Here is a 22,884-nt window from a genome sequence, read left to right on the forward strand (position 1 = left end):
GAATTAACGAGCTAGACTAAGCAGGCGTAGCATGTCAGTCCTGCATAGTTGGAGCCCCTCTGCCGTCGGTGCATAGAGACAAGCACGTGTTCCCCCTGAATACCTTACTTGCGCAAGAAAGAGAGAGCGGGGGCTGCAACCCCCTGCGAGCCAAACCCTGCTGTAGGTCATTGCCAAAGTTTCATGCCCAACTAGCCGTGTCATTGAGGGAACGAGCCGAGGGCGAATATGGTTTTGTTTGGTAAACAACGGAGACGAAGGATTCGCACAATAAGGGCATAACCGATTTTGCATTCTATGATTTTCAAAGTTACGTATACCAAAGCTCATCTCGTGTCTGCTATATATGTCGTATTCGGTGAATTATTCAGCTTGAAATGGAAAGCTTGCAGTTTGTTTCATTCTTTATTTTTACCCCCTGAAATCGTGTGCTTCAACCTATGGTAGCTGAAAAAAAGCAAAGCCTTCATCATTTTTCAACTTGCAATTTAATTAGACTGAATTTGAATAGTTGTATGAAATTTTCAAGATTAGTCAGCTCGTTCAATTTTTCATCTTAGATTAAATTCCGTAGAAGAGATGAAAAAATCGACATTATCCGTAATTATTTTTATTCTACAATTTTTCGGTATTCAATCAATCAAATTTCCGTAAAAGCTAAGGCTTACGCTGATTTTTAACTCTTTTTAACAAATTTTCCTTCCCTCTTACTTGTGTTCAAACCATACACCATGCAGTCGTGTAATAATACGAAGCTGTATCGTAAAACGAAAAAATATCGCACTGTCTACAAGTTCCGTAGTTTTGTTTTCGATGATAAATAATGTCAGAACGAAAAAAAATCAGCAGACTCGTCGCGTTTGAAGTTGCAGGTGGATAATTTTTCGCCAGCTCAATCCGCTGATAATATGAAATCCGGTAACTCAGTGGCGGCCCAAGAACCGGGCAATTAGTAAATTATCGGATTACACAGGGAAAAGAAAAAGGCCTGCACCCCAGTTCGGCCACCCTTAAATACGGGGACGCGTAAACACCGGCTTTCATACATTATACAAGCGACGAGCGCGACCGATGGACGGACGGCCGAATGGGCGAATGGTCGGATGGATAAAATATGGTCGGATGCTGCAGGTGCTCGCGTGGGGTGCAGCAGCCTCGTGAATGACGCCTTACCCGAGACGTGACGCTGATTTCGTCCGTGTAATTATGTCTCGTATATCGAACAACGTGCGGCAACCCCCGGTTACACCCTTTGGTCACGCTTCGAGGGGAATGTCCTGCGGGATGCGTGACGTCGAAGGCCGAATCCCGCGTCGAGACTGCAGGAGCACCTGATTTCACTCATTGTCGGATAGGAAAAACTCGAACGAAAGTTTTGTCCATAGCAAACACAGGCCTTGCGTATAAGGTATTCGGAGCAGAGGGGATCACGCTCGCTGCGCGTCGCCTCGATGGATGTGAATTTGATACGTCGATCACGCCCCGTGTGGGTTCCACGGCCTCTGCTTTATTACATCATGCAGGCAATCGGTATACACAAAGTTGCGGAAAACGCGACGGAGCGCAACCAATGGATAGGTTTTCGGAGGAAGCTGGATATCGAGGAAAACAGGCATGATTTCTTGCTTCCTGCATTCCCGACAAAGGGGCGAAAAATACATGACAAAAGACGGTCGATTTGCATCTTGTATTGGAATCCGAGGTGGATGAACGCAGAAAGGAGTGTAGGTGGAGTTGGGATTATTCGAATTTCCAGGTGTAGCTTCTGGTTCAAAAACTCATTTCATAGCTCATTTAGGGTGCCGAGTGCCCACGGTGCAAGCCACCAAACCACCGATGTTTTCAGGGTAATTATCAGATTTTTCAAATCAGCATTCGATCCTCAATCAAAAAGCAGCTTTAGACTTGCCATGAGTCAGTCCTTGAACTTCCCGTTCTTACACTACAGGTTCCAAGTTTATAGAGAAAAAAAAGAATTATATCCCATTCGAATTTCGAACTATAAATTTAGATTCCTGATTAATGCTTTTAAAGGACCTGGACCTGGACAACCAGAACTACGGAGCGCTTGTCCTGGAGGTCGAGATCCACCAGGTGGAGAATCTGGACAGCCAGAACTACGGAAAATTAGTCCTGAAGATCAAAAGTCACTAGGTAGTGTACCTGGAGCGCAGAAACTACGGAGCGCTTGTCCTGGGAGTCGACTTTCACCCGGTACCGTATCTGCAGCGCAGAAACTACGGAACGCTTGATCCGGAAGTCGAGTTCCACCAGGTGGAGGACCTGGACAGCCGGAACTACGGAAAATTAGTCCTGAAGGTCAAAATTTACTAGGTAGCGTACCTAGAGCGCAGAAACTACGGAGCGCTTGTTCTGGAGGTCGAGTTTCACCAGGTAGCGTGCCTGGAGCGCAGAACTACGGAGCGCTTGTTCTGGAGGTCGAGTTTCACCAGGTGGAGGACCTGGACAGCCAGAACTACGGAAAATTAGTCCTGAAGGTCAAAATTCACTAGTTAGCGTACTTGCAGCGCAGAAACTACGGAACGCTTGTTCCGGAAGTCGAGTTCCACCAGGTGGAGGACCTGGACAGCCGGAACTACGGAAAATTAGTCCTGAAGGTCAAAATTTACTAGGTAGCGTACCTAGAGCGCAGAAACTACGGAGCGCTTGTTCTGGAAGTCGAGTTTCACCAGGTAGCGTACCTGGAGCGCAGAACTACGGAGCGCTTGTTCTGGAGGTCGAGTTTCACCAGGTGGAGGACCTGGACAGCCAGAACTACGTAAAATTAGTCCTGAAGGTCAAAATTCACTAGGTAGCGTACCTAGAGCGCAGAAACTACGGAGCGCTTGTTCTGGAGGTCGAGTTTCACCAGGTAGCGTACCTGGAGCGCAGAAACTACGGAGCGCTTGTTCTGGAGGTTGAGTTTCACCAGGTAGAGGACCTAGAACGCGGGAACCAGGAGCTAGAGAACCGGGTACTCGAAATTTGCGGAGCGCGACTCTCATACGTCCGCTCTACTGCGCGGTTGTTTCCAGACTGCGAAATTCGGCTAGCTGATTTTCGGCTATATAGATCGATGACGTAAACAGAAAAAAAATTTTGGGTGACGTCACCTTCTGAATATCCGAACATTGTGATTCGGGAGTCTTGAAATAAGAGAAATTTCAATATGTAGTACATCATCTCCGGTTACAAAGTACGCATCATGCACCTTATACTAAATGTAAGTCGCAAGCACTGACATAAGCCCGTACATGTTATCATTGCGTGCCACGGTGGATTCATTCAACTTAAACCTATCGCATAATTGAACGCTCAGAAGTTAACAAGACGTAAAAATTCCTGCCGATCTACAGAGCGGAAGTTTTCCCCGTAGTTCGTTCCGTTCGCCGATCTTCCTCAGAGTTGCGAAGCGCCTATACCTACGTATATCGCGTCTTACGCAGGGAGCTTTCGATGGCGTTTAAACGCGCCTACGGGTTCAGCGTCAGGACGACGGTGTTTGAGGGAAAAAGAGGGCGCCGATTCGGCCCCAATGGAGGTACGATCCTGGCTGGAATTCCACGACCCAGGGGGCGGTTCCACCCCGATGCTCGACGCAGCGCTGCATTCCCGACAAAGTAGTCATCACGCATTCCTGGGGCGCAATCGACGTCCTCTTTCGCGCAACCCCGCGCCTCCTCGTCCTCGTTATCCTAGTCTTTATACGCGGCGAAAGGGCGAGGAGAGCGAACTGGCTCGTAGTCGCGATTCCTGAGAGCCTCTCCGTGCAGGTTCGAGGAGAGAGAGAACGTGTTATTGCCTTTTACGCTCGTCCCCGTTGCACCATCACAAAGGAAACGGCGCGAAACGGCCGAACGGTGACAACGGTGACAACGGAGGAAAGAGATATTATATTCAAGAAACGCGAAACTTATTGGCAGTTCATTGTTCCGCCGAACCGAGGAACACTCTGGCGGAAATATTTCCTCCTCAGACATCGACGACCACCACGTACCTTATAGTCGAGGAAAATTCAGAATGTCGTAAATTCTCTTCGCCACTTTTCACCCCTTCTTTCCCAACCTCTAGCCACGATCCTAAGGTTCTTCGATCTTCACTCTCTCTTGAAATTTTCCGACCAGAATTTTCACCTCTGTGGGCAGACCGTAGAAACGCGATTAAGGGCATGTCTCAACGGACTATGGTTTTTCAAAAACGCGGTATGGTTGTGGATGAAGGAAATTATTGGGCGATCGACATCCCAACATGGGCGATATGCCAATTAAAGAATCAAACTTGATCGAATTTGTTATTGTTTCGGCAAAGTATCGAATAGTTAAATGTGTGTCTCACGACACTCAAAATCGTCCTCATGCATGGACGTACACTCGCCGCTTGCCCGTGTCGCGACTCAAAACCTATCAGCTGTATCTCATGTATTGTCTGCTGTCTCAAAATCATGTATGTGTGTAATCTATGTGTTCTCTCGCTCTGTAAATCATCACTCTCTGTAACGTTCTCTTGCGATACGGTCTGTATCGCCGCATCAGAATCAATAAAATAGTCCGTTACTGTTAATCATCATATCTCTCCATCTCAACATCATTTCGTTTCATTTACACTCGTCCTCAATCACTAGTTCGCGGATCCTACGTCGATGATCCATATCCTTTTGCCTTCTCTCTAAACAGTTATATACATACGATAATTGAGATGAGGAAGATGTGTTGGCTTCATAATACAAAGTACCCAAAGTTCGATTTATTTGTAAAAATCGTATAAATTACGCACTGCATTACTGTTTCTGCCTTTGATGGTCAATTAAACTGCTTCAGTCCCTACTCAATTATAAGGTTACTAGGCTAATTGAGTTACGGATTGTACAGTAGACATTGCTTCGTATAATCGTAATTATTTTGATCGACCGACTCGATTCGTAATGAGTGGACTGAGAAGCTTTTACTCCCACCTACTCGAATCTCGACAAAAAAAAAACAAAAAAAAAATAAACACCAAGGAATCAATTGCTAAATGCAGATCAGGATTTCATTCGGAGATTCGATATTATTTTCCTTCAGCTGCAGTGCGTGTGCATGTTGAGTTCAACTGGATGAGTTAAAATTTAATAATCTGTTCATGTAATTTGAGTAATGATCGTATTAATTACTTATCGTAAATGAGAATTATGATCAATCATCGCTAATTGTCTACGATTCATTGAAATATACAGAACCAAGAGTTGGGGCGGGCAGTATATTTGTTTTATCCGAAACATCGGAAAGAAACAAAAACTAATAAAAGGTCATGAGGTTTGATCCTGATATCCCAATAATTGCATTCTCAGCAAAAGTATGAATGTCAGTCGAGTGATAACGTGGTTTTGCAAGAACTTGCAAGCACAGATACGCGAAAAAATAATCTGCAATGACGATGAGCAGAATTTTAAACTGCACTTAACCAAATCCTCGGTCATTTGTTGTTGGACCTTGTTTTCGCTCAATTCGATTCTCACCGGCGGGATATCAGCTTGACAATATGTGAAACATCGATAAGGGAGTACAGACTGTAGGCTTTGCGCACTGGCCATGGGGCATCCGCGTATATGGAGCGGTGGATACGCGCTGGTGTCGCCTTCGGATCAACGGTGAATTCAGCAGACTTCAAAGAGCGATTTTCCACCCGCTTAAACTCGGCGGCACGTGTCGTCGCGTGGCATCACTTGATTGTTCGCGGCAACTTCGGCCATAGACTTCGTGTTGCCCCGCCACGCGGAGGTGGGAATGGAAATTGAAACACGACGTCCCGAACGCTGACCCCCTTCACCGTAGGTGGAGTTCATCCTGATCTACGCGAAACGATCGACGTCCCTCTAAATGATGCTCCCCAGGAGGCCGATCTTACTCCACAGATTACGCCCTCCAATGATCTTATCAGGGGTAAAATTATGTCACGTATTATGCGCGACGTTGCAGGATAATTTCAAACTTTATAGCCTGGAGCGCTTTGACCCACTTGGACTAACTTTCCTCAACTTGTTTCGAAAGTTTTATCACAAGTTTTTTTTTTCCTACGAGTATTGGTGTTTCCGATCGGTGAGAAAAAGGGCGATCATATTGCGAAAATATTCCGAAAAGTCGAGCAGTCATGTTCTGCTGGCCCTTGTCACATACGTGCGGATCCTTCCGCCGCGCAGTTTCGGTCCGTGTTTCTAATATTTACCGGAGCGTCGATCATCCGGCGAGAATGGAGGTTGAAGATTCGGTCCACACCCCCGGGGTACAATAAACCAGGAGCGTGCTCTTCGGCAAACGCCTTCAGGGTATCGGGAACGCTGGGGAACGGTGAACGGCGAAGGACTGGTGGTTGATTCTTCACGCAGCTCAAGGATTCGGGAATTTCGTAGGTGAGCTTTTCGTCCGATAATTCCAAGTTTTCGGAGCTTCTAAGACAACTCACCAGACGCATCGATCTACACGGTTGTAGAATAACGCGATTCACAGCTCTGTTTACTCTGCGAGGCGTTCCCAGGCTTTTCCTTTCGTATTGCAGCGAGGTTCGCGGCTTTGTTTCGTTGACGCCGATTCTCAGTATCCGGAAATTCAGTCGTTTGGTAAATATTGTACCGCGGACCATGGCCTGCCACCAGTGCCAACTCGTCGGCGTAGGCATCAGCCACTCCAGTCACACAAACGCTGCTCGGACCCACCACCACTACCACCACTACGATCGTCGTAGGGTGCAGGGTGCAGGGCTGCTAGCATATTGACAGAGGCCACGTGGCGCCTGCGGAGGCCCGACGTCGGCGCGAATCCCGCCTGGGAAAACTGCGAATCGAGCTGCAACATACGTTGGCAACAAAAGCCCGAACGGCATCCATGATGCAGTATCTCGGTACCGGCGTTTAGGTGGTCGATCAAAGGGAACGAACGATTTCGGACCGTCGCCGAATGAGCATCCAGTATTTTGTTTAACTCTGGGCACGTTTCTGTGCAGTCGTCATTGGGACCCGATAAGTTTCTGAACGGTCCTTTTGGTCTTTCGTGCCTCGAGGCTTGCCTAACAGCCGTGAAAGATAAGCATGGTTGTAGTATATATGGCAGTAGATTGGACTTTGGACGTTTGCGAACAGCGCGTAACGGGAAAACCACAGCCGGAAATCAGTTGCACAGTTTTTCAGGTTCTAGAATCGGTAATGTTTTCAAAGCTTTAATTGTTCGAAACGATCAAAATCTCTGAACGATACATTGGAACTCATGGGTACTACGACTTTGAAATTTCGTGTTTCTTCAGGAGAGATCCTCCGTTTCTAGTCTTTTGAACCAAAACTTTGAGAGGTGGGCAGGTATGAGGTTTGCACAAACATAATTAATGCGCGTTCTAGTAGCTTTCATGCTTTCCTTGGCACACGACTAGAGGCAGTCACGCCTTCCCTTGCCCGCATAAATAATTAAGGGCTATTTAGGCCCGATCTCGGGTTATAAATGCGTGGCAGTCGGTGCTTCGCAGGGCCCTGCCAGTTAGAGAATTCGCTTGCGCGAATATACCGGTGGGAACTTCTATTATGTCCAAGTCCGTATCGGAGTGACTGAACGAGGAATGAAAATGGGCGTTGTCCGCGTGCTGCAGTTTCACTTCATGGAATATACGCCCGCCTGCCTTCGGTCGTTTGACATAATGGAGCAGCCATGCTTGCGCGCACCGCACGAATGTCATATAAGTTATATCTTTATTTGTTTGAGGCCGGATTTGGCCGCGTGTCGTGGTCTGCGGTCTCCCGCACAACCCGGCTTCCTGTATATCGCTATTACTGATTTTAATACCATTAGAGTCGCCGGTTAACGAGGCCCCGAATTAAACGTGCTCATTGCTAGTCAGGATCGAATCCCTGAATGACGGTATAAATGTTTTTTAATGCAAATATGTACAACACAGGGTCGAAGTTTGCGAATCACTCCCCGCGTATATTATACGTATTAAACGATCGAGCTGTATTCCATTTGCTTTAACTCGCGAAAATTTTCGCTATTGCGAACAACCATGACTCTCCAAGTTGTCTTACACGTTCCAGCTGCTGCTCCTCGTAGGTACTATAAAATTTTTCGAAGTATTAGCGAATCTTTTTTCAACGCTCTTTGCGTGACTTCCAAGGTTGTTTACCACCTTGATCCTGGCAATTAAGTAAAGCCGATAGTATTTATGAACTAAAGTTTATAAATATCTCGGACGGGGATTTTGATTGTCTGGGGACGCGTGCCTCGGTGTGTACCCCATGCAGCGGGAGGAATCGGTCGGCCCAGAAGGATGCGGAGGTCGCGTGCTGGTCGCGTGTCGGAGATTACTAATTGTGACCCGCCCCGGTACCGATCATAATATCCAGAACCCACTGGCTACTGCATATACGTAGATAGATACAGTTAATATCTTGCTCGGCAAACATCACCAGATTCGCAGCTTACCCCGTATGAATAAGTTACGTTCTACGTAGGCGGATAGGGCGCTGCAATGCTGCACCACCTATTTGATTTTCACACATTTTCTCCGAGGACCACTGAATATTAATCAAATCCTGCATCTCTGTAATGCTTCAGTGGGGGTCGATTGTTTGTGGGCTGTATCCTCTGAAAATGTGATTACAGTGAACTTCAACCACGCGCAATCATTTTCTAACCAAGAACTACGTCTGTACACAGTTAGAAAATGAAAAATACCCTGAGGGGTTAGACTTGGTTTTTATCGGATCTCTGGGTTCAAAAATTTTTCGTCTCAAAACCGATTTGTATGAGCCTTTTTTCATTAATTGGACTTTCAGAAAGTGAGAATAAGATCATCAAGAACATTGTGTAATCAATGGTTGAAAAAATCAATTGAGCTATCTTATTTTTTAGATTGTAATTTTTCAAAAAAGTGTAGCAATGACTTGGAACTGGTGGCATTTTATTTTCTCTGGAAAAATACGCTTATACATTCAACATTTATGTCATGCGGATTATTCATAAAATTGTGAAATGAGAAATATTGCGTTAATTCCTTGCAAATGTTGTATTTGAGCGCGCTTTCCAAACTCTCTTTTGAGCACGCGTGATATACAGTATTTAGTTGTTTGCAAACCAGCCGGATGGGAAATTCGTGCAATAAATGAAACGAAGCTCGAAGAATTGTTTTTTGGTCGAGAATTCCGCGGGAATATTGTAGCGCGATATACCGTTACCGATATATCCATACTTTTCGATATTTATTCGCGTTGAAAAGGGGGAGCAGCGAAAGCTCTCAACGGGGCTCCACCGCTAATTGGAAACATATTTTTTCTATTTCCTGGTAAAACTTCCCCCCTTCGGTCCCCGTTGTCGAAGCCGAAGTCGTATCATAACGGCCTCCCCATAAACACCCACCCCTTAATCGTATTTCGATCCGCGAAATGGTCCGCAATATCGGAGGCCAACGCGCCCGAGTTGTAAATATGAAGAAAAATAAATAAAAATGATAAACCTGAACTGCGTACCGCACCCTTAAAATTTGTACTTTTGTGCTTGCGGGTGGTCGGCGTCCGCTTTATATATTTTACCCCACGTGTCGTTGTGGATCCTTTCTTTCATGCACCGTACACGCGATTACAACAACCTTTGCTTAGCCGGCTTTTGCATTTTCAAATGAACGAACGAAAAGGCTCACCTTTTGTTTCACGTTCAGAGGCCGTCCATTCGCTTGCCTAATTGACCGCTTTACATGTGCTTAGTAATAAGGGGAGATTTCGCCTACGTATCACGCGCGGTTAATAAGCGCTCTGTTTCCAAGTTTAGTCCGGCTAAAATAATGAAAATTACAATCGCGTCTTTTGCGAGGGAAGAAGATCGCACGTCTTATCCTCGATTTGGTCAATTGTGTATGGGAAACGTGTTTTTGGACAGAGTTTCGGTGCGAAGTACAACCGCACCTGACTAATTAGCTGCCCGATGTTACGATATCTGGAAAGTGACGAATACTGACACTTTACGCGGAGATAAGGGAATAGCGTAAATACAGGCTTAGGTTCTCAGGGAATGAAATAAAACAATATCACTCGTTATCACCTCCGACTCCAGCATATGTTCCTAGGGGCCAATATCGTTCAAGATTAATAAAACATTAATGAAAAATTTCAAGAGGCTGCTGTACAAGCTAGGCAACAGCTACGCAAATATACAAATAGATTTGTACTATCAAATTGTGATAACGTGTGAGAATTGAAACGTGGAACTGAGACCATGGAATTACGATTCTTCGAACAAGCGCGTTCAATGCGAAAAATGAAATATAAAAATCAGAAAATGAAGCGGTATTATATATTATAATTATAAAAGCGTTACCGGTGCGCCAGCTTTTTTCACCGATAATTATTTCACGACTCATTGCCGGTATTATTATTTGTTGATTGTATTATAATTGTATTTTTGATTATTGTTTGGATACACGTTGCATCGGTTAGGTTTCTCAATTATCACCATACCAGCAAAATTTTTTCTTTCAACCGAACAACCGCGGTACTAATTTTCAATAAATTACTGCGAAGTCATCGACCTCCGCTGTTATATAGACGCTGAATTCTCTCCACAGATATTCTTACTTGCAATTTCCATGAAAAGTTGATTAAGCCAGTTCGGTGATATCGATTTAATTACTCCTCTTCGAAGAATAATATAAAAATTTTGCAAATACATTTATCGTACGCTAATAACAGACCTGGCAATAAGAAGCCCCGCACCTGGCACAAAGATTTTTGAATTCATGTTTTTCATACCCACATTTAATTAACAACAAACAACTTTCCTAAAGTAAAGAAAGTTCAAATCTACTATTGAAAATATTGCCGAATACAATTTTAATTAAGACAAAAAAAATATTTCCAAAATTTTCTCCTAATCTTTCCAACCAGCATGTCTCCTTTTTAATCAATTCTCACACGTGGATCGTATAATAAGTATCGCCAGTGTACTCTTGCAGTCTACGAATCTCGCACTTTTGTAACGCGAAGAAGTCCTCACTTACACACGTTCGGTAACTCCCAGCCTGTATGGTATATACCCTCTTCGTATATACGAACATAAATACATACATACACGCAGTACACGCACGCGACGTTTAATACCAGAGCTTGACTGCTTCGCTCTGCAGGGGTAGGTATATTGGCACCCTCCGCTAAGCCCATGTTGATCCCTGCGCCGCGATGGGGTCTATATATGCGCAGAGACGATCTTGGGCTTGTCTCTTTTTGGAAGGGGTATATAATGCAGCTTTTTCGACCGTAGTGAATTTAACCCGAAAAAAGCTATGTGTCGTTGAAAGAATTAATGCTGGAAAAAAGACGGCGATATTATTTGTCGCCTTTATCTTTCCCTTTGCATCAATGAGCTCGATACCCGGTTGATATCTCGATGTAAAACTGTCGGCTTAATTAAATCTTTAATAATCGGCGTAAATCTTCTGCACTGGATAATCTCATTTTTAGCAATGCAAATATCTATACCGCGATGATTATATACAGGGACAATCTCTCTTTATTTCAGACTCGCGGAATTAACCACCGCGGACTAATTGCTCGCTGCAGTAGAAGTTACGCGGATCTCTGAGTCGAAGTCTATAAACCGTGAACTTAATTCTGGGCACAATTTTCCCGTGCGAATAACTGCATACCTCATCAAGATGTGACCAAATTCGCAACATCGTTCATTAATTTTCGGATCGTGCGTGAATAAAATCGGCGTCGAAGGTTGTTGCAGAGCTTGCAGGTCGAGCCCGGCAGCACAAACCGTCGAATGAAAGCTCTGGCATGGGGTGAGTTTTCGAGATACTATATAGATATCGGCGATAGTTGATGAACTAAACTCCCCTCGTCAGCCATCTTGGAAGGTAAGTTTTCGCCTCCGCGCGATCTATCCTTGTGCAGAGGCCTCCTCGCCTCGCCTCGCTGTAGCACCGCGGGAGCACGAGGCCCTCATACTACGGAAAAGCCCCTCTTCTACCCCCCGGCTATTGACGGGAGTTTTAATAAAACTTCCCCCACCATGACGACCGTCCGTCGCCAAGAGGGAGCGACGGGGATGGGCCTCCGAAGATATTGGCCGAAGCAAAGATCCTGGGGGTGAAAGGCACCGCGTGGCCGGAGCATGAAAGGATTCTATCAGAGGCGGTCGGTCCGGAGTCGAGATTCGGACGAGGCAAATCGCCCTGCCTTCATCTCGTATCCCGGAAGGCAGATCTATCCTCGGGACGCGGAGGTCTCGAAATTTCCTTCGTCCGACGAAGCTCAGAGCTTTTAATGAAAAACCTGCGGGCATCTTCGTCGATTCGTCCATATGAATTATCAATAATCTCAAATCAGGGTAAGTTGGACATTAATGAAACGGTATCGGGGTCTGCAGTGGTGTGAAGTTGGCTGGACAGTCCGTTAATCTTTATATTACGACCATGAGATTCTTGAGGTGAAACTGTACCGTCATCGAGTTACTTGCAGATTGTTCCTCACTGTGGAAAAAAGTATAAAAATGAATAGAAGTTAAGATCCACTCGTGCCCATCTGCGGGCACCCGTTCAGATTTATTTTTCTATCTCTTTTTTTTTTTTATTGTTCTTTCAATCCTTATCCTCTCTGTCTCCCTACGAGCAATATCCAACGATCCGAGAAAACAAATAACAGCAATAGACGGATTAAAACGGTTTGTGGTCAAATATAGAGGCGGCCGCAATCGACAATCGAATGCTAGAAATGGCAGATCACTCGTGTATGCAAACACTTTGTGTTCGGGACCACTTCAGAACCCATCGCACTCTGCCCTTCACCGCTCCGTCCTCTTCCCGTAGGGTGGCTAGGTAGGATAGGTACTCGTTGTCTGTAAGGGATCAACCACGCGTCTAATTCCTGCCTTCGGTAGCTCTACACAATGTTCCCGTGCGGTGGTGATGCGCCTCAGCGGATGATCTTAAATCGTGAGGTGCGTTTTACCATGAATGAGGAATGGGTTGGGACCCCCAAAGCTCCTTCTTCTATCAAAACTCACATCTTCCAGTGTTCAAAAGATCTTGATGTACGAGGCTGGGTTTTCCCCAACCACAGTTTCATTTATAAGTAATATGCGGTAAGATTACGCGATAGAAATTTGAAGAAGATGCTGAAGATGCAGAACGATGTCACGACTGATCGGCGACATAGAAACGAAACAAGTTTTCCTGTTCATCAGAGATTCACAAGACACACGTTTCTTTCCTCTTCAGAAAGTCGCTCGAATTGCGTTACTTTTATTTATTCCTTGCATACCTACTACACGAAACTCTCACCTTAAAGTGTATGAGAAATTCCGTGTAGGCTTTTTTGTTCTTCTTCGTCTCAGCTGAACCGAAGCAGCATCAGGTTCTTGGCAGTCGTCCAGGATCCCCGTAGCTGATTAAGCTTGTAAACTTTTTATTGCCGTTGTACAAATTTATTCCCGCCTGTATACGATATGAGTAAAGAATAAAATTGCGTTGGAAGATGATGAAAAACAATTTTGCAATCAACTTTGTCATACACTGCAGGTGAATAAAATTCCAAACATTTTTTCATTTCATCCACGTATTAACGTACTTCAATCGAAAGTCCTCTCGCACTGTCTCCGAGTCTCTTTGTCTTCTCTTTAGCTATTCCGCTTCCCTCAGACCCAGTTGTATAAAAACTGACCCCAAGTCCCGGTCCCGAGTTTCTCGAACCCTTATTATAAATATCCCGCGGAATCTTATGCGGATTCTTGGATTCTCGGCTATTTCACCCTGCAACCTCCCGGACCGCACGGAAATCCCGCACCTACGCGTGTCCGTATCTTTACACACAGGCGCAGATAGTTCCTACGCTCTTCTCCCAGCATCGCTCGGTCTGGGTATATTGCCTGCAGAGGTGGCCTCGCAATATCGGCTGAGCGAGGGTAGGCCGACACAATGGGTGATGCCAGCCAGGATCGCGAGTCAGAATCGTCCTTCGGGGAGGCCTGCTGTCTCCGGTACATGCTCGGTATACGTTAACCCATGTGCTCCGAGTACATGGGCGCATTCCGCACATAGGCGTCCATCTATATATCTATAGATAGCGGTGCAAAATGTATCCCAGCGCCATGTGTGGGGGTGGAAACTGCACCAATACCGGGTTTACGAGTTGGATGTATAACCTGGAGCTCGATGCAGTCGGGATTTGAATGATCTGCTTGCACTGTCGGCAAGAAATTCGACCCGTAACGACCGCTCGTTCCCGTTGTTTGTCTCCGGGGGTGAAGTCGATCATTGTCGCCTTGTCCCTTTATCGTCGATTCGAACAACAAGATTGGCGGCTACGCGTTGACCGTACGAGCTTGTGTTATTCGGGGCATCGAGTTTTGAGTTTGAAGGCTTAGGTTCGGGACTATCGGCGAGGGGGAGGAGATATGGGGGTGTTGCCGGAGAAAGGAAACGTTTATCTAAAAACAATATCCCCCATTGTTCTCGACTTCGCTATTAAATGTCTCACAAAGCTTCAAAGTTTAAAACCGATGGAGCCTTTCGCTATACCGGAATATCGGTTTTGACTGCTGCTTTAATGGTCTTGGTCACAGGTGGAATTATAGTATAGACTTTACGGTTAACGGTTTTTTTTATTCAAATTCAACATTGCATCCGAATAATTATGCAGGATCGGCAATTGGCGAGATTCGTCATTTTTTGCATTATATAAAGGTAAACGAATTGCGCGTCATATATTCAAGTTGGTATAACATTGGACGGCGATATTGCTGCTCGGGATAATTTTAATATTTAACTTGAAAAATTTATTCAGTGTAAATAACTCTGGTAATGGCATATTAAGTATTTGGATTTGAAAGTAACGTTTTACAGATTCAAAAGAGATTACAACTCTTGCCCGAGGCACCGTTGATATAAATTTGCATAAAGGAAGGGTGTAGCCGAAATATTCGCGATTCTTTAAATCTTGGAGAATAATTTAACTTTTTCAACGTTTAAATACTAATTCGATGCAATATAAGTTATTATTAAATATAAATTTTATAGCTGTAGAATACCTTGACAAGTAACCAATGCCAAACAATACTAGTTCACTTCCGTAGCTACTGCACTAACTATGACGGAAGAGAAAGTAACAAAATCCAATCAACATTTCTAAAAAACGTCAGCGATCTGAATTCGCGTTCATATCAAGCGATGAAACGAAACCCACGTTATTACAACGATTTGCGTATTTGCAATACAAGCGTTCGTTGATATTCAATATCTGCATACATAATGTTCACAAAAAATGAAAATAAAAAAATCCCGAGTAAGGGACGAAGCTCCAAAGCGTCAGAGTATTCGAAAAAATGGTTGAAAACTTATATTTCGCATCGAAACTACTTAAAGATACGAAAGCAAAGGCGAGTTTCACGCTCGATAAGTTATCATAACTGCGACGATATCCGTGGAGGATCGCGAGGCGAGTATCAGGCTTCTTCATCGGCGGTTTGAGAACCCCTCGATAAGTCGGCAGGGCGCCTGTCCGCGAATCGAGGGTGGCTTTGGAGGCGGAGCCGAGCCGCGTCTCGCATGGCTCCGTCGGCGACCTCTCCTCCTGGAACAATAACCCAGGGCCAAGCCTAGCTCGCCTCTGCCCTGCCGCGGTGTCCGCGACTTCAGGATAGTGGAGAAATCCCATAACCCAACCAGTTCTAAGCCTTCTTATACCGAAAATAGCCCTCGGCCTTACCTGTGGCCTGCAATATTCCGATCTACACGCGCCTCGTACCCGCGGTTATACCCCCGAACAGTTTTTACCCGCGAATCTAGTCACGTCGTCTCAGAGTCGCGGCTCCACTTCGCGCCTCCAGGACGACAGCAATTTTGTGGAATCATAAGGAATCCTCGCCTGTCCGATTGGTTCGCCGTCTGTGATCGCCGCTTTGGATAAACTGTCGCAAGGTAATTGACCGCACGATTAGTTTTACTTCTCAATTTTATGCATGGTACGATAATCCTGTCGTAACAATTTGCGTATGGTGAAATAAGGGAGAGGCAAGAAGGTCCAAGTTTAGCCGTTCGATTCGAGACAGATTTCAAAGACGGTAATTCGTGCAGGGACGTCCCTTCCTCGGGAAGGATGGTCGGGCGACTGATGAAAGGCGTCGAAACAGAAAAGTGTAATTCGTGTTTCAATCACCGATACGTCATCAGTCCATAAATTTCTGGTCCCCTGAGGCCTCCGAGTTTCCACCACAAGAAGGGAGTAAGCAGAGAGCGGGTTGCGGGTCCACCCTCCACCCCGACTCGTGTCCCGTTTCCTTCCAGCCTTCACGACCTGCCGACGGACGCTGTTGTAACAACTGCGGCGTCTTCCTAGGTCGCCTGCATTCCCCAGGTCTTGGTTTTCAAAAATAGTCACATCGTTTTACACAAATTCATTCGTTAGCACGAACCCGCGTTTCCCTCCGTGTCTGACGACCAGCTTTCCTTCCTGATCGAACTTTTTCCAATTTTGTTCTCATTTGTTACACGTTTCGTTTCTCTATTGCCGTCGGAAGCTTGATGTGAATTGTTTCTTTCTAATATCGTATTAGGAATTTTCTTGATACCGGTACCTGAATTGAATTGCTGGAATATGTGAGAGATATGTAAAGAAATTACTCTACTTGTACAAAATTGTTGAACGGTGTACATAATTTTTTTGTAAAATGGAATGCAAGTGGAAATTTGTAAACTTGGATTAGAATGCCGGAATGTTGCACTGAAATTTTCAAAAAGTTACGCGTATATACTTTTGTTATTCTCTGTTCATATGACGCATGAAAGAATTCAAGTGACAGAAGAACGTAAGATTTTTTCGGTGCGATTCTATTTTTCAAACCTGCATGATTATTAAATATTTACTGCTGTAGTCATGTACACTATTTTAAAATAACACTTAAGTGTCATTTCAATCAAGCACCACACCGCCATGTTTTCGTTAGAGGATATTTTCCAATACACTTTTCAAGTATTTATTAAATTTCCCTGACATTTGTCGTGAGCTGCTCTGAAAAAAGAACATCTTTGACGAATTTGAGGTATTTTATTTGAATTATTTTTCGAAATTTTTGTTCGTTGATTCGATACTTCTGAAAATTTCATAATTATAATTTCTCTACTTTTGTTTTTTCTCGTTTTTATAACACTATCGTATATCTGGTTCTTAGCTAAAGGGTTTCCCTCTCGGTGAAGTAAATAAACAATAACACGGTATCGCCGTTATTCATCAAAATTTTTTCCATGCAATTAAGTAAGATAAGACAATACTGCCCATAAAAAAGTTCCAAGTAAAAATTAACAAATGATCAAAACACCTGTTGGAAATTTTCAATGCAGTGTCAATCAATAGAAGGATAAATCTTAGATCATTCAGAGTTATCGATGACCGGATTAGAAATCAAAATAGTTTAAGAGAAAAACACCGATTCGTAATGGAAAATTGTATAACATTGTAAAATGGTACAATTCCGATCAACAGTGAAGTAAAACACACGAAATGAATAATGATGTCGGATGACCGAAGTCAACGAAAAGAATCATCTCACGTAGAAAGTGTTTCACACTTAGCATACTTAGTTTATATCATCAGACAATTTTCACCTCACACCGTACAACAAGTGTGAGTGAAAACGGCGCGTCATAGAGTTACTCCGCACATTACATACCTGACGCACCATGAGCCCCGAGGTCACCCGCGTAATCGGGATTGAGATCAACCTGTTACGCTGAGGGAGGATCGATAACCGGGTGATTTAAGAGCGGAGATATCGTAGGCATAGGTGCGGGCGAGTAGAATAGGCGACACCGACACCGACGGCGAGGGCGAGCGACACCCCGTCCGGGTGTAAAATCCGGTCCGATCTCGATTTCATAATCGGTCCATGTAATCGGCTTTGAATGCCACCCAAACAAGATCAGCCCTCGGCAGCGCCGGGATCAGGGTGCGGAACAATTAATCTAGGCGACGACTTCGCGTCCTCCGTTCCCCGGGCCCTTCCTGGGGGTTCGCCTCGCGGCACTCGGGGTTGTTGGGGTCGTCAGGGCGATCGGGGAGGTCGGGCAGCTGCCGGCGGACACCGGCTGCTGGCACAATAACGCTTCTATGCACCGACCAGGGGAGCTTTGCCTCCAAGATGACGACCCACGGTCTTCGCTCTCCTCGCGGTGAGGCGTCAGCTTGTCGCGATCATGAGGGAGAACGGGGGAGAGCACGTCCAAATGGAACATCCCGTTTTTACACTGTTCCCCAGATCCGACTGCCCGAAATTCACCGGAATTGTTTTCATTCTTATGTATATACAGAAGTCTCTAGTGTTTTAGTTACATGAGCATATTTCAAGCAACAGTTTAGACACTTTTCAAAATTCGACACCGGTTATACCCAGGAATGATGTTTACCCTTTTGCATCGGTAAAAGATATTGTTATTATCGGTGCGACGTGTTGAGCATCGCTTCATTAAAAAGTTTATAACTTTTACGACAAGCATGGTTGATCAAACTGGACCAGATCTTAGCTGAAAGATCACAAACGAATTGGCACAATCGAAAAGTGAGCCTTGACCGAACTACGATCATTTGAGTAAGATTGCAAAATTGGATTTTACAGGACGCGGTTGAGCGGGGGTTGGTTCGAAGGGCATAAGGAAGTGGATGGCCCTGCTTGATCCCGCGGGTCTAGGTATGGGAGCGATGGCGATTTGCGCGGCCTGCGGTCGTGGGATTGCTGACAGGTACGTGATGAGAGTAATCGAGAGGAGTTACCACGAGGACTGCCTTTCCTGCGCAGCCTGCGCCTCGCCCTTGGCTCACTCCTGCTTCACCCGCGACCACAAGCTCTACTGCAGGGCGGATTACGACAGGTACAACATATGGATAGCAATGTTCGTCGACGTTGAAGAGAGTAAGGTGGCGTTAAATTTCGTACAGGCATTACGATTTTTCGGACAAGGGATAAAAAGAGGGAGGGAGAGACTGGGGAGATGAGCGGGGAAAGATGCGAATCATGAAGTGCGTGCGGAGATTTTCTCGCGCTGTGCGTGTATAGAAATCGCATTGGCAGGAAATCCGGAAAATCGTTTTCCGATACCGACAAATTCTCATGGTATCGTTTCTCTGGAATACGGGCTTCTCGCCACCGCACTACCGCCGCAACTCTCCACGGGAGTTGGAACGCGCGGAAGCCTAATGTCCAATAAATTGATATAAATACGACACCCCTTATAAGGGGTTTCACCGTCGGCAGGATATTGGGGTGGGGAATATATTAATACATTACTCTAGGGCTCGAAGCACGTGCGACTCCCGCTTCTCTTCTCCTCCTCTCTCTCTCTCTTTCTCTGTCTCCTCTTGGCATTTTCGAGCAGCTAGAAAGGGAGCCTTGCCCACCCATCGACTCACCCTTATACTATCGGACGTCTCAAAGCTCGGGATTCATCCGAAAATATGCTTTATCAATATAGCCACGATCCCTTGAAATAAAAACAAAAAAGATTACTCGATCGGCCGACGGCATGAATTTGAATAATCTGGACCAATTTATTTAAAATCAAACTTGAAACTAAACGTTCTGAGATTCCTGTACGAAATATCTTTAACCTTACGATTTTGTGAAAAAATTCTAGTAATATGCTCATGGAATTTTTTTCTCCTCCAGTTTTCAATTTCTTTTACAGGGATTTTGATCTTCTGAATTCATTTTCTCGTAACGTTATTCTTTGCTTCCATGTACCCGGACTACGTTAAAACGTGCTGAATTAAAAATAAAATATGATGATTAGCTTGCCGGAACTTTTGTTTTCAGAGAACTATAAGTTTTTCTTAAATTCCGTCGTAATTTTGCGCAAAGTTCTGAACCAAATGGACCCGGCAATTATTATTATTCGTTTTGACGACGAATAGTACAGGGAATAAAAATCGCAAGGTGGGTAAAGAAGATTTCTTGCCGATAGATCAACCTTCAGAACACCCCGTACGGGCGACCGCGCGTACAGGGGTTCAGGGGGTGGTTTTTGCCGAGGAGCGTAGACCGCTACCCTGCAATATATTTCGGGCATATTTTCGGTGGTATGCGCCCAGGCGAGCCCCCCCTCTGGGTCGACACGTGCATCTTGCTTATTAGACGGGGGTAGACGGCCCCCTTTGTTTGACCGACACCCCAGTTTAGTCGGTCGACGTGTCATCGATACAAAGTCCTTTATATTGAATCCGACAAACGGGGAGCTGAGCTGTACTTTTGACTGACAAACATCGCGTCGGTGTGAGTGCGCATTTCTCCGTTTTCATGTACCATGCGGACAGAGACGACGCCACGAAGCGTTTATCTCTCTCTATGATATAACAACATCGGTGGTGGATGAGAGGGCTACAGGTGTCCGGCGTTATCGCCGATTCAGATAACCCGATAGCACCGAGTCGAATAAAAGTAGCATTCCTCTTATCGTTCGTATTACACCGTGTTTGTCTGGTATTTAAGCTTGCTTCGGCACCCTTATCTCTGTCCCTCTATGGTCTCGCGACATCTATAAACCACCGATAAAAAAACACGCAGTTCATTGGCTCCAGCGTGAACTGCGAATTGAAAATCGTCAGCCAACTCCTGTCGCAAGTTCCTTCGGTTATTTAAGCCTACCAGCCTCGATATCACGAGATTCAGCTCATGAGGCGATCGAAGCTTTCGTGTAACAAGGATGTTTCAATTCCGACAGAATTTATGGTCACAAATGTCTGGGTTGTGGTCTCACAGTGGCTGCCGAAGAATTGGTCATGAGGGCTGGCGAGGAGGGCGCCTTTCACCTAAGATGTTTCGTCTGCGTTGTCTGCGGCTCCCGCCTTCAAAAAGGCGACCAATTTGTCCTGAAACAAGGCCAGTTATTCTGTAGAGCTGACTACGAAAAGGAAGTTGAGATGATGCAGGGTTACACGCAGCGTAAGTTTTTATACTGATCGTTCAAGCATGCAGCATATCTTTCTAGTATGTATGGATATTGGAATCTAGAAAAAGAGTCTAAGCTTTCGAGCCTGAATTTTCAGTCGGGGATTTCGGCTCTGACGAACTTGCGACGATCGCCAAATCCCAGGATGGAAGACGAGGACCGAAAAGACCACGCACTATCCTCACCACGCAGCAGAGAAGAGCGTTCAAGGCCTCCTTCGAAGTCAGTCCGAAGCCCTGTCGCAAGGTGCGCGAAAACCTTGCCAAGGAAACTGGGCTCAGCGTGAGAATAGTCCAGGTGAGGAATCGATGCCATTGATGACGGTTTGTTTCCTCAATTATTTCCATGATTGAGGTATCAGCATGCATGTGTTACGAATACGAATACACAGGCGAGCAGTAACGGATTCAATCAATTAACGCATGGTCAAGGTATGGTTCCAAAATCAGAGGGCAAAGATCAAAAAGATCCAGAAGAAGCAGAGACAGGAGGGTAAGACGGACAAGGAAATGGATGCGGCTAACAAGAAGATATCGAAAGAAGAAGAGCACAGTAAGTTCTTGCTCCGTGAAATCTTTGCCTAAATTAAACTTCAACAAACTCACATATTTACATCGTCACTTCAGACAGCTGCAGCGACGTGGAGACCGGCACAGCCGAGTACCTTAGATCCGCCGAGGATCACTTTTTGCCCGTCAAAGAAGAAGTTGACCCCGACGACGTCTTCTTCAACCAGCAACATCACTCCGAGTATCCAGGTGAGGATTCTTCTCTGCAGTAAAAGGTATCCAATTAAGCCTAGACGTTTCAATATTTCCGTAACGGTAAACGATGAATGCCTGAGAAGAGTGTCACAGAATTTTTTTCACTGTCACCTGGGATGCGAACCGAAGTATTTTATTCGGTGGATTCTGCCTTCTGATACGATGATCCGGTTTTTCAGGGGGGGATGAGAAGATCAACCACCTGAGGCTCATGCCGTACCCAACGCTGCCTCCGTATCATCCTAGCGGAGCACCTGAACGAAGTTTGTCATATTCATCACCGCTGCAAGGTGGTCCAGGTATCGGTCTCAATCCCATCGACAGGCTGTACTCGATGCACACGAGCTACTTTTGCGAAGAAGATAACGGTATTACGGAATGAACGTGAGTTGGTTGCAGTGAACTGACGAACGATCGTACATTACGGTTTCGTAACTATAAATGGAAAACATGACAAATTTTGATTATACGCTTTGTATGGAGTATTACATTATATATGTAGAAATATATTTTATTGTTTTTCGTCACGACTTTAAACTCTTTTACCCGCTGAAAATATGCGTCCCTTATCAACTAAGTCGGTGTTGGTAGCAGCAAATTTCGAAGCTGCATTTATACCTTGCAATCGTTAAGTTTTATGTAGCTCGTTTCGTTATGAGAATGAAAAAATGTCGTCTCAATTCAGAATAAATCGATTCATTGAAATTTTCTAACAATAAAATGTATAAAAGTGATCAAAGTGTAGAGGATTAAGACATTTCAAGAGGGTTAAATTCTTACAAAGGCGAATAGCACTTGCATCGTAATTTTTTCGCGCCTGTACATTGAACTTTATCTTGAAACAATTAGCTCTTTCGATACATACTTGTAACCATCAACAAAATATTATACCAAAATTAATATTCAGCACTTACGATCATGGTGATATTAAAAATTGGCTATTTTTAAGCAGCATGTAACTAATCGATGGTAGTGTCTGACGGTATATTGAATTTACTACTGGAACTGAGTTATCGTCAGCTGTTTTAAGCACGCGACTGGTTGAACCCCAATTGTCGGTAAGTTAGGCTTAGGGGTAGTTTTATGGAATGTCGATAAAGGGCAAAGCGGAAGATTCAGGCCATTCGAAGGTATATTTTGCTATTTATTTACTGCTGGCAGTTTGATATGTACTGAACGA

The 22,884-nt window shown here is 44.9% G+C and overlaps 1 protein-coding gene across 2 annotated transcripts; it reads left to right on the plus strand.

Moving 5' to 3' along the window:
- Positions 1-15,595: 15,595 nt before the first annotated feature.
- LOC107228234 (LIM homeobox transcription factor 1-alpha) lies at positions 15,596-22,180 on the plus strand. Of its 2 annotated transcripts, none has more exons than XM_015669620.2 (7): positions 15,596-15,924; positions 18,615-18,867; positions 20,713-20,933; positions 21,038-21,237; positions 21,372-21,492; positions 21,567-21,698; positions 21,884-22,180. In XM_015669620.2, exons 2-7 carry the CDS (start codon positions 18,659-18,661, stop codon positions 22,084-22,086), a joined length of 1,086 nt encoding a protein of 361 aa, XP_015525106.2. In that variant the 5' UTR covers positions 15,596-15,924; positions 18,615-18,658; the 3' UTR covers positions 22,087-22,180. The 2 variants fall into 2 exon arrangements, with proteins under 2 accessions (XP_015525106.2, XP_046586421.1); XM_046730465.1 differs by having other exon boundaries at positions 20,751-20,933.
- The last annotated feature ends 704 nt before the right edge of the window (positions 22,181-22,884 follow it).

The sequence above is a fragment of the Neodiprion lecontei genome, chromosome 2 (assembly GCF_021901455.1).
Source record: "Neodiprion lecontei isolate iyNeoLeco1 chromosome 2, iyNeoLeco1.1, whole genome shotgun sequence".
Taxonomy (NCBI): Eukaryota; Metazoa; Arthropoda; class Insecta; order Hymenoptera; family Diprionidae; genus Neodiprion; species Neodiprion lecontei.

Bases quoted from the DNA above. Each gene is read 5' to 3' on its own strand.
- LOC107228234 (XM_015669620.2), top strand. From the start codon at position 18,659: ATGGCCCTGCTTGATCCCGCGGGTCTAGGTATGGGAGCGATGGCGATT. The intron at 21,238-21,371 runs GTGAGGAATCGA...CGCATGGTCAAG, and splicing joins TCAGCGTGAGAATAGTCCAG to GTATGGTTCCAAAATCAGAG. The intron at 21,493-21,566 runs GTAAGTTCTTGC...TCGTCACTTCAG, and splicing joins ATCGAAAGAAGAAGAGCACA to ACAGCTGCAGCGACGTGGAG.